Below are 14,398 nucleotides of genomic sequence, written 5' to 3'. Positions count from 1 at the left end.
TAAAATAACCACTTGGATGGTACTCATTCTCTGTAGCTGAGGCTGGGTATGAGCCCTACTTCTGACAAGCTTTTGGCCCCAGAGAGATTTTTCCTGAACTTGGGCCAGACTGGCTGTTGAGTAGGCAAATGACTGCCAACCCTTTTCACATCCTGACATATATCATGGTATATACAGAAGATGCAAATTGTGCAAATCGCTAAAATAAACCCAAGAGGCTTGCAGCCATGACTTGCTTGAAGGCTCCCCCTGCCTCAGCTCTGTTCAGCTGTTCCAAGGATGAGGGGATTCACATCAGAACACGGCTATATTGTATTCACAGTGCCTCAGTTGGGAAGTTCTGATTGGGCAATCCACTGGGTCTGCCAAAGAGAGAAAACCGTGTATTCATATTAGACGGTCTATTATTACAGTAAATATTAAGACACAGAAGAGACACAGCTTTTAAACCAGTTTGATGGTGTAAGCTCTTTTAGCAAGCTCTTCTCTGTCTTTGTGCCTTTGCACATGCTCCTCTCTTCTGGGCGCATTCCTTGTCAACACAACGTAATGGTTAAGCAGAATCAAATCTTCGGCAACCCATCAGCTCTGTAATGCTGGGCAAATTAATTAACTCCTCTGAGTGTGTTTCCCCATCTGGAAACAGAAATGATACTACTACTCATTTCAAAGGGTTGTTTCTGAGGATTAAGATAATTAGTTAAAATGGCCAGCACAACCCCTGGTACATAGTAAGCCCTCCTTACATGTTAGGTCTGCCTGGCAAACTTCCATTCAGCTGCCACCGCTTCTCTGAAGATGTCCCATAGACATTTCGATGGTGCCTCGTTTTTCACACCGCTATCAAAACATTTATCACACTACAATCTGTTCTTTACGCACTCCTCCTCTCTCCTTCCCTAAACAGCGATCCTAAAAGGCCAGTAATTGTTTTACACTTTCCATCTCCCAGTGATCCTCAGAGTTCTGTTTGCATCAAGCATTCCACAAAGGTTTGTTTTTGTTTTGGCCGATTCTGAGTAACGGATTGGGCGGGAGGAGCGTGGTACAGAGGGACGGCACCGCCCACGGAGGGAGAGGGGCGTGCCCGCCCTGGGTGCACACGCTTGATATTCCCGGCGGGGCCTGAGCTGCGTGCAGCCCCAGATCAACCCACAGATAAAAACGGGGCCCAATCTCACGCCCCAGACTGTGCAGTGCCCCGTTACCGGCACCCAGGCCTGGAGGGGAGAATTTCGAGTAGAGACACGTCCGGGCGGCGGCGGCTGCCTCAGAGAGAGTGCCTCGGCCCAGGCCGGGGGGGCCCACGCCCAGGCCGCCCGACCTCACGCCCCCGCCCAGCACACCGCTGGGCGCCCCGGTTCCCTCCCGACGCCGGCGGGCCCGGGAGCCTCGCGGACGTGACGCCGCGGGCGGAAGTGACGTTTTCCCGCGGTTGGACGCGGCGCTCGGTTGCCGGGCGGGGGAGGGCTTGTCCGGTTTCTCTCAGGGGACGTTCAAATTATTTTTGTAACGGGAGTCGGGAGAGGACGGGGCGTGCCCCGAAGTGCGCGCGTCCTCCTTCCCCGGCTCTTCGCCACCACTCACTGGCTCCTGCCCTGGGGGGGAGTCATGCCGCCCAAAACCCCCCGGAGAGCAGCAGCCGCAGCCGCCGCCGCCGCCGCCGCCGAACCCCCGGCGCCGCCGCCGCCCCCTCCTGAAGAGGACCCCGAGCAGGACAGCGGCCCCGAGGACTTGCCTCTGCCCAGGTGAGCGAGCGGAGCCGCGGCGGCCGTCTCGAGAGAAGGGCGCCTCGAGAGTGCGTCGGGGCGGGCACCCCAGCGTCTAGGCGGGGGCGCGTCTCCGCCGGCTGCCGCGTCCCGGCGGGAGGAGGGTTCTCCCTTGTCCCCCAGCACCGCGGAGCGCCTGGACGGGGGTGACAGGGGTCTGGGTTCGCGAGCGAGGGGAGGGAATCCGGGAAGGGTCTCGGCTCCAGCTTGACAGGTGTCGGGCGGGTGGGGCTCGGGTCCCTGAGCAAAGTGACAGGTGCCGCCTTTCCTCCTCCAGGCGGAAAGGCTCGCCGGCGGAGGGTGTTTTTGAGGCGCCATCGAACGCAAAAAAGAAAAATGACTGGCTGGTGTCTGGTGGAGAGTTTGTCTCCTGTTGAGATTTGTAACATTTCGGTGGTCGTGTTTGACTTTCTGTCTTGGTCTCCTGAGATGCAGCAGCTGAAAGTGTTTTCCTCTGGGCGTGCACTGCATCCGAAGCCCAGTCCTGGAAATGCCAACCAGGAAAGCTAGGGGACGTGAAGTGCAGGGTTCTGCGTGTCAGTTGCCCGCAGTGTACTCGGCTGAGGTGCTTTGTGGCGTTTCCTTGTAACAGTGCGTTGAGGTCTTGGGGATTCAGAGCCATCAGTAGCGACTGGAGGGTCATAACACTTGAGAGGAACTGGCGTATGGGCAAAAGTTTTGTGAGACGTTTAGGCTAAGTGCTTGAAAGTTTCTGAACTTTTATTCCTGTCGCATAAAACTCTTCTATGTTAAGCTTCAGCATTTTTCATTCTTTCTTACATTTTGCCTTTGAGCCAGACAACAAACATCCTTGTGTTTCTCTCTCTCTCTCTCTCTTTCTTTTTTGTTTGGGTACAAAAATTAGTGATGTTCATGCGCTCACATTGAACTTTTTTTCTTCCCCAAGTGGAATCTAAATTTAGGCGAGTAGAACATGACAGGGAGATATTTATTGTACTGCGACATCCTATTTTTCTTGATTGTGATACTTTATGGTTAAAAAGCTAAGATTGAAAGAGTATGATTGCCATTATTATTGCCAGTACTGGTCCTACTTTGAGACTACATGTAGATTGCTGGGAAATGGAACTCCTTTCTTTCCCTCACCACTTCCTCTCCATTTTTGTCCTTTACCAAGTCCTTTTCTTTCAACTTTCCAGATACAGAGTTCAAGCATATTGCAAAAGATAGGAATGGGCTTTTGGGATGGTTTGTGAAAGGCTATTGAAAATACATCTGTTTAAGTGGATTGTCTTATGGGTCAGTTAAAAATCATACTATTTAAAAAAAAAATCTGAAACGTTCTGGGAGAAGACAGAAGTTTAATTTCTGATTAAGCTCTGATGTATCCAATACTTGAAAGTTGGCATTTGGAAAAAGCAGTAAATATACCTTAAAGAATCCCCTGTTACCCATAGAGCTTTGGAAGCATTCTCAATTATTGTAGGGCAGCCAGAAATACTGAAATTATGGCCATCACTTGGGAAAAGAAGGCCTTTCTTCCCTGACCCAACATTGTTATTCATCTTTAAATGGTGGAACTACCAAAAATTCTCCTGTTAAGTCCAAACCATGCAAAATACACTGTACTCTTGATTATCCTTACCCACAAAAGTTTTCATTAGTATGGGCAGTTCAGCTCTGCAGATTAGCTGCTTAGCAAGAGTAAAACTACTGGCTGGCAGTCTGAAGCCTAGCAATTTGCTTAGGGGTGGATTCAGGGCCCACTCCACCTGCACTTTGCAGTGAGGTTTTTGCTACCTTGACAGTTGAGATCTTTTTTTCTGTTGCATTTTATCTGGCTTAAGTGGTGCAGTTAGAAGGGAAACCTTCACTAGGAATAGCATTTTACCCCCAGTGGTGGTGTAACCAAAAGTTAATTATGTTTTGAAGGAGGGTTGGCAGTCTAAAATAGCGGTCAAGGGCATGGGTTATGGAATTAAACTGTTGGGTTTCCCACTTACTGGCCATTGCCTAGTTGAGTACTTTAACTTCTCTGATTTGGTACTTATCTGTAAAAGAAGAATAATAAGAGTGCTTATCTAATAGGCTGATGTGCATTTAAGGTACTTTGTACAGGGTTAGTGTAAATACTCAAAAATTAGTAGCTATTCCTCACACTAATTATTATTATTAGGTGTGAGACATTAAATGAATGAACAGGAACTAGCCAACAAGAAATTATTGACTACCTATAATGGGTAAGGAAGATTGAGGAGAAAAGGATAAAATAAGCATAGCAATACTTTATGTTAATCGTTACATAAGAAATGCTAGTAGGTAGAGAGATTATATGAGATATTGGTTACATGTAGACTGCATTTTAGCAAAGTCGCTGATACTAAATTGATTCTGAAATATTATATATGGGCTTTCCTCTTTTTGCTGTTACTGTCATCCCAGTTTTCCCATACAGCTTTAGCTATCATGCTTACTTCCTTTTACAAAGCTATTTTTTTGTGCTGAAGTGTATGTGATTCACCAGGCCAGCAAACCTTTTTCATTGTGTGGTATTTTTGCTGGAAAGACTATGAAAAAAGATAAATATGTTTAAAATTCTACCTGTAGTTTTCTTCAAAATAAATAAGATTTTAAACTAGTTAGTGATGCTTTTTTTCAGAACAGTGCTGTTATATGCAAACCATTGAAACAAATATTTAATTAGTTTGATTTGTAAGTATATGCCTATTATATATCTATTTTTATCTGGCAGGCTTGTATTTGAAGAAACTGAAGAACCTGATTTTATTGCATTATGTCAGAAATTAAAGATACCAGATCATGTCAGAGAAAGAGCTTGGTTTACTTGGGAAAAAGTTTCATCTGTGGATGGAGTGTTGGTAAGGATTTCCTTAACATTTTTTGAAAAAAATTTTCTCGTTTAAAAAGTTATTTTGGAGAATAGAAAAATATAAAGAAAAGAAAAGCTAGTAATAATTCTGTTATCCAGTAATAATTATGTTATTCTGATTAGCATTAAAAAATTTTTTTAGCATTAAAAGTTTTTTTTTAAATCTCCCCATATAAACCCCTCCAAAGTATTTTAAAGCAAATCTTAGATGATATATTTTATTCATATACTTTACTCTGGTACAAAGAGTTATTGAAAAGCAAAGCCATACCTTATAAAATAATCTTTAATATTTTATAAATTTAAATAAATTAAATTTAAATAAATTTAAATAAATTAAATCAAAATTAAAAATTTAAATTTAAATAAGTATTTAAATTTCCTGATTGTTTCAGAATTAGTTTTGTTAGAATTTAGAATCTTTGATAGCATTTGATATATTTCTTCCATTTTTTTTCTTTTCAGAGGTGTGTGTGTGTGTGTGTGTATGTATGTGTGATACTACTAACACCAGCAAATAATTCCTAGTGCTTTATATGTACTGGAGGAATATTATAAGCATTTTGCAAACAACCCATTCAGCAATCCATTGAGATATGAAATAAAAAAATCTTTGTTTTACATGTAAAATTTTTAGAAGGTGATACTGAAGTAGAGTGAGGTTAAGTAACTTGACCAAGGTCTCTGGCTAATAACATTTAGAACACAGATTTGGGATCATACGTGTAGTTATACATAGTTACATATAATAGTTTTGTATCTTGTTATACAATTTTTTTCTCAACATGAGCATTTTATTGTTAAATATTTTATGATATTTAATAATATAGTTTCCGATGGTACTATAATATTTAATACATTAGATATATTTTGATTTTTTAACTCTTACTGTTATTGGACATTTTCCCCCCCAACTTTTTGGCACATAAAATGATGTGATAAGCATCCTTATTCAGAAGAATAATGCCTGGCACAAAGTAAGCCCTTGATAATTTAATGAGTGAAACTCTGATTGTTAGAATACATTTTGAATTACTGTGTCAAAAGCTATGAATATTTATAAAACTTTTGATAGTTAAATTACACTCTAGACAGATACTTTTAATGAATTTACTTTTTTTTTTTTTAATTTTTTTTTTCAACGTTTTTAATTTATTTTTGGGACAGAGAGAGACAGAGCATGAACGGGAGAGGGGCAGAGAGAGAGGGAGACACAGAATCGGAAACAGGCTCCAGGCTCCGAGCCATCAGCCCAGAGCCTGACGCGGGGCTCGAACTCACGGACCGCGAGATCGTGACCTGAGCTGAGGTCGGCCGCTTTAACCGACTGCGCCACCCAGGCGCCCCTGAATTTACTTTTTAACAGCATCATATTAGTGTACATATCTGTCTGGTTTTACTGATCAGATTAACACAACAAAATATGTTTTTGTATATCATAAAAATATTTAAGACCATTACAAAATCTGGTATCTTAGTCCATTTGGGCTACTGTAACAAGATACCACAGACTGGGTGGCTCATAAACAACAGAAATTTATTTCTCACAGTTCTGGAGGCTGGGAAGTTCAAGATCATAGTGCTGGCTGATTCTCTGTGTGAGGGCCTATTTCCTGTTTCATAGACAGTGCCATGTCACTGGCCTCACATGGTGGAAGGGGTGGCAGCTTTCTTGAGCCTCTTTTTAAGGATACTGGTCCCATTCATTAGGACAGAGCCCTTGTGACATGATCACTTCCTAAAGGCCACAACTCCTAATACCATCACATTGGGCATTAGGTTTTAAGGATATGAATTGTGGGGGATTGTGCACAAGCATTCAGTGCAATAGCATCTGGTAATAAAAAAGAGAAAATGAATCCAATTTCAAAGACCTGAATATAATCTGGAACTCCTTACTAAAAAATGAGGAATATTGAAGTATCTTGGATGAATGACTTTGGTATTATCGTCCCAAAGGATCTAATGTATATTTTCACTGTATATATTATCGTCCCAAAGGATCTTGGGTACTTCATGTAACAAAGTTTTTTTTGTGCATGTGCAGTTAAAGATAGTCATAGCTCTGTCACCTCTCACTCATAAATGCTAGGCTTTTAGTTTTCAGAAAGTTGGAAAGGAGTAGTAGATTATAGAGAGAATTGGTGAATATATTTTCCAGTTTATGAGTGGGTTATGTTCCCAGTCTTTGTAAGTACAATATAGTAGTTAGGTTTCCAGGCTAGTTCACGCAAAACTTTTTTTGTACTGAACTATAACAGTAATAGTTTTCATCATTGAGGCCCTTTTAGGCTTCAGACTTGACTACAAGTACAAATAAATATTACTACTTTCTTACCCTATGTTTTTTCTCCTAATGGAGCTGATGAGGGGACTAGGGGATGTGAAATTATTCTTGGTGGTATGCTGGAGGAAGACAAGGAATTTCATGTTATCTTTGGGATATTGGGTACTTTTTTTTTTTTTTTTTTTTTTTTTGCAGGGTGTATGACAGAGGAGGGTATGGTATTATCCTGTCATAAATACCAGACATTTATGTAGAAATATTATTTTAAGAGATATTTAACTTTTTGAGGGTTGGCCTGAGAATTCAACCTCTGTTTATACAATATCTAAGGGAGAATGTAACAGTGTGTGCAGACAAGTGAATGTAATGACAAAATTAACCAGTTTCTGATGCAGCTGTTCTGTTCTAGCTATTCTAGATAGCAGTTGGTTATCTTCTTTGAAACAAGAGAAGGAATTTAGTAACTCAGGGAACTCTGGAAACTGAAAGTAGGTGATATTTATTGGAATAAAGGATGGGTTAAGAGCAAGGATTTGTCATCAGACTAGACTGACTCAAGTCTCAGTTCTACCTTTTACTACCTCCATGATCTTGAACAAGTTACCTAAAATCTCCAAGTCTCAGTTTTGTTATTTGTATAAAGGATTAACAATAATTTCTGGATCTTGGAGTTAAAATGTGGGTTAAATAACTTTATGCATACAAAACACTTGTTAGTGTCAATGAAGGCCTATATTAAATCATGCAGCCAGAATAATTTGACTTAAGGATTACCCTAGAAAATTTTATATTAATATAATTTTTAAGAGAACTTAAGAATCAGTTAAAATACTTTAATTTTTTAAAGTTTTTATATAAATTCCAGTTCGTTAACATGATTAGTGTAATATTAGTTTCAGGTGTACAATATAATGCTTCATCACTTACATACAGCGTGTGGTGCTCATCACAAGTGCACTCCTCAATCCCCATTACCTATTTAACCTATCCTCCCACTCACCCAGACCAATTCTGTTTCTTGGTTTGCCTCTCTTTTTCCCTTTGCTTATTTTTAAGTTCCACATATGAGTGAAGTCATATTGTATTTTTCTTTCTCTGACTTCACTTAGCATAACACTCTCTAGCTCCATCCATGTAATTGTAATTTTTATGTCTGAGTAATATACTATTGTGTATATATACCACATATTTATCCATTCATCAGTCGATGGACGCTTGGGCTGTTTCCATAATTTGGCTATTGTAAATGCTGCTGTAAACATTGGGGTATACCTTTGAATTAGTATTTTTGTATTCTTTGAGTAAATACCTAGTAGTGCAGTTTCTGGATTATAGATAGTTTTATTTTGAACTTTTTGAGGAACCTCCATACTGTTTTCCAGAGTGGCTGTACCAGTTTGCATTCCCACTAACAGTGCATGAGGGTACTCCTTTCTCCACATCCTTCCAACACCTGCTGTTTCTTGTGTTGTTGATTTTAGCCCTTCTGATAGGCATGGGGTGGTATCTCATTGTAGTTTTGATTTGTGTTTCCCTGATGATGAATGATGTTGAGCATCTTTTCATGTGTCTGTTGGCCATCTGTATGTCTTCCTTAGAAAAATGTCTATTATGTCTTGTGCCCATTTTTATTTTTATTTTATTTTATTATTTTATTTTATTTTATTTTATTTATTTTTTTGTGTGTGTGTGTGCCCATTTTTAAATTGGATTATTTGTTTTTTGGGTGTTGAGTTTTATTTGTTCTTCATATATTTTGGATACTAACCCTTTATCAGATATGTCATTTGGAAATATATTCTCCCATTCCATAGATTGCCTTTTAGTTTTGTTGATTGTTCACTTTGCAGGAGCTTTTTATTTTGATCAAGTCCCAGTAGTTTATTTTTGCTTTGGTTCCCTTGCCTCAGGAGACCTGTCTAGAAAGAAGTTCCTATGGCCAGTGTCAAAGAGATTACTGCCTGTGTTCTCTAGGATTTAGATGGTTTTCTGTCTCACATTTTGTCTTTCATTCATTTTGAATTTATTTTTGTGTTTGGTGTAAGAAAGTGGCCCAGTTTCATTCTTTTGCATGTTGCTCTCCAGTTTTCCCAGCGCTCTCTTCACCTCTTCCATTTGGTGAAGAGACTGTCTTTTTTCTATTGGATATTATTTCCTGCTTTGTTGAAGATTAATTGAGTATATAGTTGTGGGTTCATTTATGCATTTTCTGTTCCATTGATCTATGTGTCTGTTTTTGTGCCAGTATTATACTGTTTTGATCACTACAGCTTTGTAATATAACTTGAATTCTGGAATTGTGATACCTCCAGCTTTGCTTTTCAAGAAAGGATAAGAACCATATGATCATTTCACTATTTGTAGATGACATTGTACTCTATATAGAAAATTCGAGGGGCGCCTGGGTGGCGCAGTCGGTTGAGCGTCCGACTTCAGCCAGGTCACGATCTCGCGGTCCGTGAGTTCGAGCCCCGCGTCAGGCTCTGGGCTGATGGCTCGGAGCCTGGAGCCTGTTTCCGATTCTGTGTCTCCCTCTCTCTCTGCCCCTCCCCCCGTTCATGCTCTGTCTCTCTCTGTCCCAAAAATAAATAAAAAATGTTAAAAAAAAAAAAAAAAAAAAAAAGAAAATTCGAAAGACCAGCAAAAAACTGCTAGAACTGATACACGAATTCAGTAAGGTCACAGGATACAAAATCAATGTGCAGAAATATGTTCCATTTCTGAACACCAATAATGAAACAGAAAGAGAAAATAAAATTAAGGAATAGATCTCATTTACAATTGCACCCAAAACAGTAAGATACTTCCCGAGAGGTGAAAGACCTTTATTATGAAAACTAGAGAACACTGAGGAAAGAAATTGAAAGGACACCAAGAAGTGGAAAGACGTTACATTCTTATGGATTAGAAGAAAAAAATTATTAAAATGTCTATACTACCCAAAGCAATCTACACATTTAATGCAATTCCTATTAAAATACCAACAGCATTTTTCACAGAGCTTAGAACAAACAGTCCTTAAATTTTTATGGAACCATGAAAGACCTCAAAATAGCCAAAGAAACATTGAAAATAGTTGAATTTATAAATGTATGTGTAATGATTTTGATGTAATTTTCGTAAAACTTAAGGAAAGTTTGTGGTATTTTGTCTAGAAAAGTGTTTTTTCCTTTTTGCATAAACGTTTAATGGATGTAATATTAGTGATTGTTGTCATTACATTAGATTGTATTCATACTGCGTATAACATATAAATAAGGGACTTTTCATTAAGAAATTGGCCAGGAGTGTTGTTCATGTTGGGATTTACAGTGAATCAGTTAGAATTTTGATTTTCTTCTGCATCTTAAATCATTGCATGGTAGAGTGGAGAAGACCTTGGACCTTGAAGCAGGAAAGTTTTGATTGTAGTAGTTGTAATGTAGCTGTAGGATTTTAGATAAATTGGTTGATTCTCCAAGTCTCAGTTTGTTCATCTGTAGAGCAGAAATGATGCCTGAATGCTGTTCTTGTAGGGTTTCGTGTGTCTGTGTCCATTCAAGAGCTATGAAATATATTGCCCTTGATAGAGGCATTGTTTTTGTGATATGGGTCATTATATTTAGAAAGATAATTAAAATGAATAGTTTGGAATTGGAGTAACAGTAGCCATTCCGTGTAAGTTATACTGCAGACATACGAAGAGTCATATACTACAGACATACGAAGAGGTTTTTTTAATAAACTTAAAAAACAGAATATTTAAAAATTAAGTGTAATAGAAGGCATATACCTGTTATTTTCTAGTTATTAGTACTATATTTACCCTTTCTTTTTGAATATGGTGCTCATATTCTGATTACGTGTGAGTATTGCTGAGAAAAAAAATCATTTAAGAACATATACATGAATGTTATATTTTGTCTTACAGATAGAGGCTATTTGCAACTTCTTTTATTTCTGATTCTGCTTCTAAGGTTAATTTTTTACATCTTATTATGGAGAATTTTAGAGATTTATAAAAATAGGTTAATAGTGTGAACTCTCATATACCTCTTAACCAATTATAAATCATGGCCAAACTATATTTCTCTCTGATTCCAGATTATTTTAAAGTAAATTCAGGTTATGTTGTTTCACCAATAAATATCTCACTATGCATGATCTTTTATTCTTTTTTTTAAAGTTTATTTATTTATTATGAGAGAGAGAGAGAGAGAGAGAGAGAGAGAGAGAGAATGAGAATATCCCAAGTAGGCTCTGTACTATCAGCACAAAGCCCTGTGTGGGGCTAGAACTCATGAACTGCAAGATCAAGAGTGGGATGTTTAACTGACTGAGCCATCCAGGCACCCCTTCAGTATGCATTGTCTTTTTAAAAAGTGACTTCTGTTCATCACATCTAACAAAATTGGTGCAAATTTTCTATTATCGGATATCCAGTGTTCAAAATTTCTCGATTATTTGTAATTTATTTTTCATGTGCTCTAATCAGGATCAAAATAAAGTTCATATATTGTGATTGATTGACTTCTGTCTTAAATCTCTTAATCTGTAGGTTTTACCTACCCCCTTTCTTCTCTTACAATTTAGTTGAAGAAACTGGATTGTTTATCCTGTAGAATTTCCTACAGTGTGTATTTTGCAGATTGCATCTCCTCCATTGTTTAACATAATTGTCTAATTCTCTGTATTTCCTGGAAATAGAGCAGGCCTAGAGGCCTGATCAGATCCTGGTTTGATATTTTCTGGAAGAAATACTTCAGAGATATTTTTGTGGATCCCAATTGGCAGGCACATATCTTGTTAATCTTTCTCTCTCTCTTTTTTTTTTTTTTTTTTTTGATGTAAGCAATTATTGATCACCATTAACTGGATCTATAGGAGTTGCTAAAACTTTATCATTCCTCTCTCAACTATTAGTTGTAATTCTGTAAAGAGAAACTTTCCTCTATTAACTGTTCTTATTCTAAAGTGTAGTTTATTCAGGAAAGGAAGGCTAGATGAGAGATTTATGGTTTGCTTTTACTTACTACTTTTTAAACTAAAAATTTGTAAGATCTTCCAAAGATGGCCCGTGATTATAATCATCTTTTTAAGTATTATGTTGACTGTACCAGTAGACCAGTTGGAGTACATACATAGGTGTTTAATAAGATCTTTACTCAATAATTGACATATTTTATAATTCGATAATGTTATATAAATGGGATCATACATTATTTAACCTTTGGGATTGGCTTTTTCAGCATAATTCCCTGGAGAATAATTGAAGTTATATATCAATATATTAGTTTGATAGGGCTGCTATAACAAAATACTACAGACTGGGTGACTGACAGAAATTTTGTCATGTTTCTGGAACCTGGAAGTCCAAGTTAAGGTGTCTGCAGATTTAGTTTCTTCTGGGACCTCTCTATTTGGCTTGCGGATGGCTGCCTTCTCCTTGTGCTCTAAAATGGTTTTCCTGTGCACACACTCCCTTGTGTGTTTGTGTGTCCAAATTTCCTGTTCTTATAAGGACACTATAATCAGGTTGGATTAGGGCTCACCAAATGTCCTCATTTTAATTTACTGTACCCCTTTTGAAGCCCTGACTTAAAAAAACAGTCACATTCTTGGGTACTTAGGTTAGTACTTCAACATACGAGTTTTGCAGGGGTGGGGAGCACAAGTCAGCCCATTGCAATTTATTATTGTTGTTTAGTAGTATTCCATGGTATGGCTGGACCACAGTTTGTGTAACCATTCACTCATTGAAAGATACCTGCTCTCTTCATAGGTTTTAACTGTTGTGAATACAGCTGCTTTGAACATTTGTGTATAGGTTTTTGTATAGATACCAGTTTTCATTTTCCTGGGAGATAAATAACCAAGAGTGCAATTGCTGGCCGTATGGTATGGTCATGTAGGTCATATGGTGTGGTCATATATGCTTAATTGTGTAAGAGCTGCCAAACTTTGTTTCAGAGTGGCTGTACCATTTTGTATTACTATCATCAATATATGCGTGTTCCAGTTTCCCAGCATCTTTGCCAACAGTTGGTGGTTTTACTTTTTTTTTTTTAATATTAGCCATTTTTCTCAGTATGTAGTGATATCTCATTGTGGTTCTAATTTACATTTTTCTTATGGCTAATGGTATGGAATATTTTTTTAATAGACTGTTTAGAATAGTTTTAGGTTCACAACAAAATTGAGCAAAAGGTACAGAGATTTCCCATATTCCCCCTGCCCGCATAAATGCTTAACCTTTTCCACTGTCACCATTCCCACAAGAGTGCTACATTTGTTACGGTTAGTGAACTAATACTGACACATCATTATCACCCAAAGTCCATAGCTGCTGAAAGTCTTCTAAATGTGCTTATTTGCCATTTGTTTATCATCAGTGAAATGTCTCTTTACGTTTTTTGCCCATTTTGAGTTTCCATAGGTTTTTTATATTCACAGCTATGTCATGGGTGAATAATGACAGCTTTATTTCTTCCTTTCTAATCTTTTTGCTTTTTTTTTCTTGTCTGTTTCACTGGCTAAGATTTCAATACAGTGTTGAATAGAAGTGCTAAGAGTTCCTGCTCTTAGAAAGAAATCATTCTGTCTTTTAGCATTAAGTATAATGTCAGGAGTAGGTTTTTCTTAGGTGTTGTTTATCACATTAAGGAATTGTCTTTCTATTCCTAGTTTGCAGAGATTTTTTTATATCAGAAATAAATGTTGGAGTTTCTGAAATGTGTTTTCTGCATCTATCGTGATGATCATATTTTTCCTTTATTAGACTATTGATATGATGAGTGATATTGCCTGTTAAAACAACTTTCCCTTCTTGGATAAATTCCACTTGATCATAATATAGTATCCCTTTCATATATTGTTGGATTTGATTTGCTAAACTTTTAAGAATTTTTGTACTATGTGTTTACAAGGGATATTGGTCTGTAGTTTTCTCTTTATGGTTATGGTTATGGGTTTTTTTTCTAGTTTTTTTTTTTTTTCTACAATTTTTGTTGGACGTTTTGACAGAATAATTCTGGCCTTATAGAATGAATTGGGAAATTGTTCTCTTCAATTTTTTCATAGAGTTTGTACAAAATTGATATTATTAAATGTTTGGTAAAACCATAACCATATGGGTCTCAAGGTTTTTTGTTTTTTTTTTCTTTTGTGGGAAGGTTTTTAACTACAAATTCAATTTCTTTAAATAGATATGGGCAATTCAGTTTTATTACTATTTTAGTGAGCTTGGGCAATATATGTTTTTCAAGGAATGTGTCCATCTAAGTTGTTGAACTGGCAGAAAATTGTTTATAATCTTTTATTATTGTATTTAATTATATCTCAGTATTACTTAATAAACTTTACTCTTAATATATTTTATTTTATATACTCTTATATATTTTTTCTTTATGTATATATATATTATACATATTATATATTATACATATATATATTATATATATTATACATATTATACATATATATATTATACATATATATATTATACATATATAT

General features: G+C 37.4%; 1 protein-coding gene across 5 annotated transcripts in view; it reads left to right on the top strand.

The window, feature by feature from the left end:
- The window catches only part of RB1 (RB transcriptional corepressor 1), a 191,534-nt gene that overhangs the window by 19,748 nt on the left and 157,388 nt on the right, over positions 1 to 14,398 (top strand). For 4 of the 5 annotated variants that reach the window (XM_049646925.1, XM_049646924.1, XM_049646923.1 and 1 more), the window contains one exon: positions 4,483 to 4,609. Coding sequence is in view for 1 of the 5 variants with exons in the window: in XM_049646921.1 (XP_049502878.1) it covers positions 1,612 to 1,748; positions 4,483 to 4,609 (264 nt within the window). In the remaining 4 variants the exon portion in view is untranslated. Of the gene's footprint in view, position 1; positions 1,749 to 4,482; positions 4,610 to 14,398 lie in introns of those variants that run through there. The other variant, XM_049646921.1, reaches the window with a different exon arrangement.

Source organism: Panthera uncia (genome assembly GCF_023721935.1).
Source record: "Panthera uncia isolate 11264 chromosome A1 unlocalized genomic scaffold, Puncia_PCG_1.0 HiC_scaffold_16, whole genome shotgun sequence".
NCBI classification, from domain to species: domain Eukaryota; kingdom Metazoa; phylum Chordata; class Mammalia; order Carnivora; family Felidae; genus Panthera; species Panthera uncia.
Note: the sequence above shows the minus strand (reverse complement) of the source record. Positions and strands in the feature narration are given on the sequence as shown.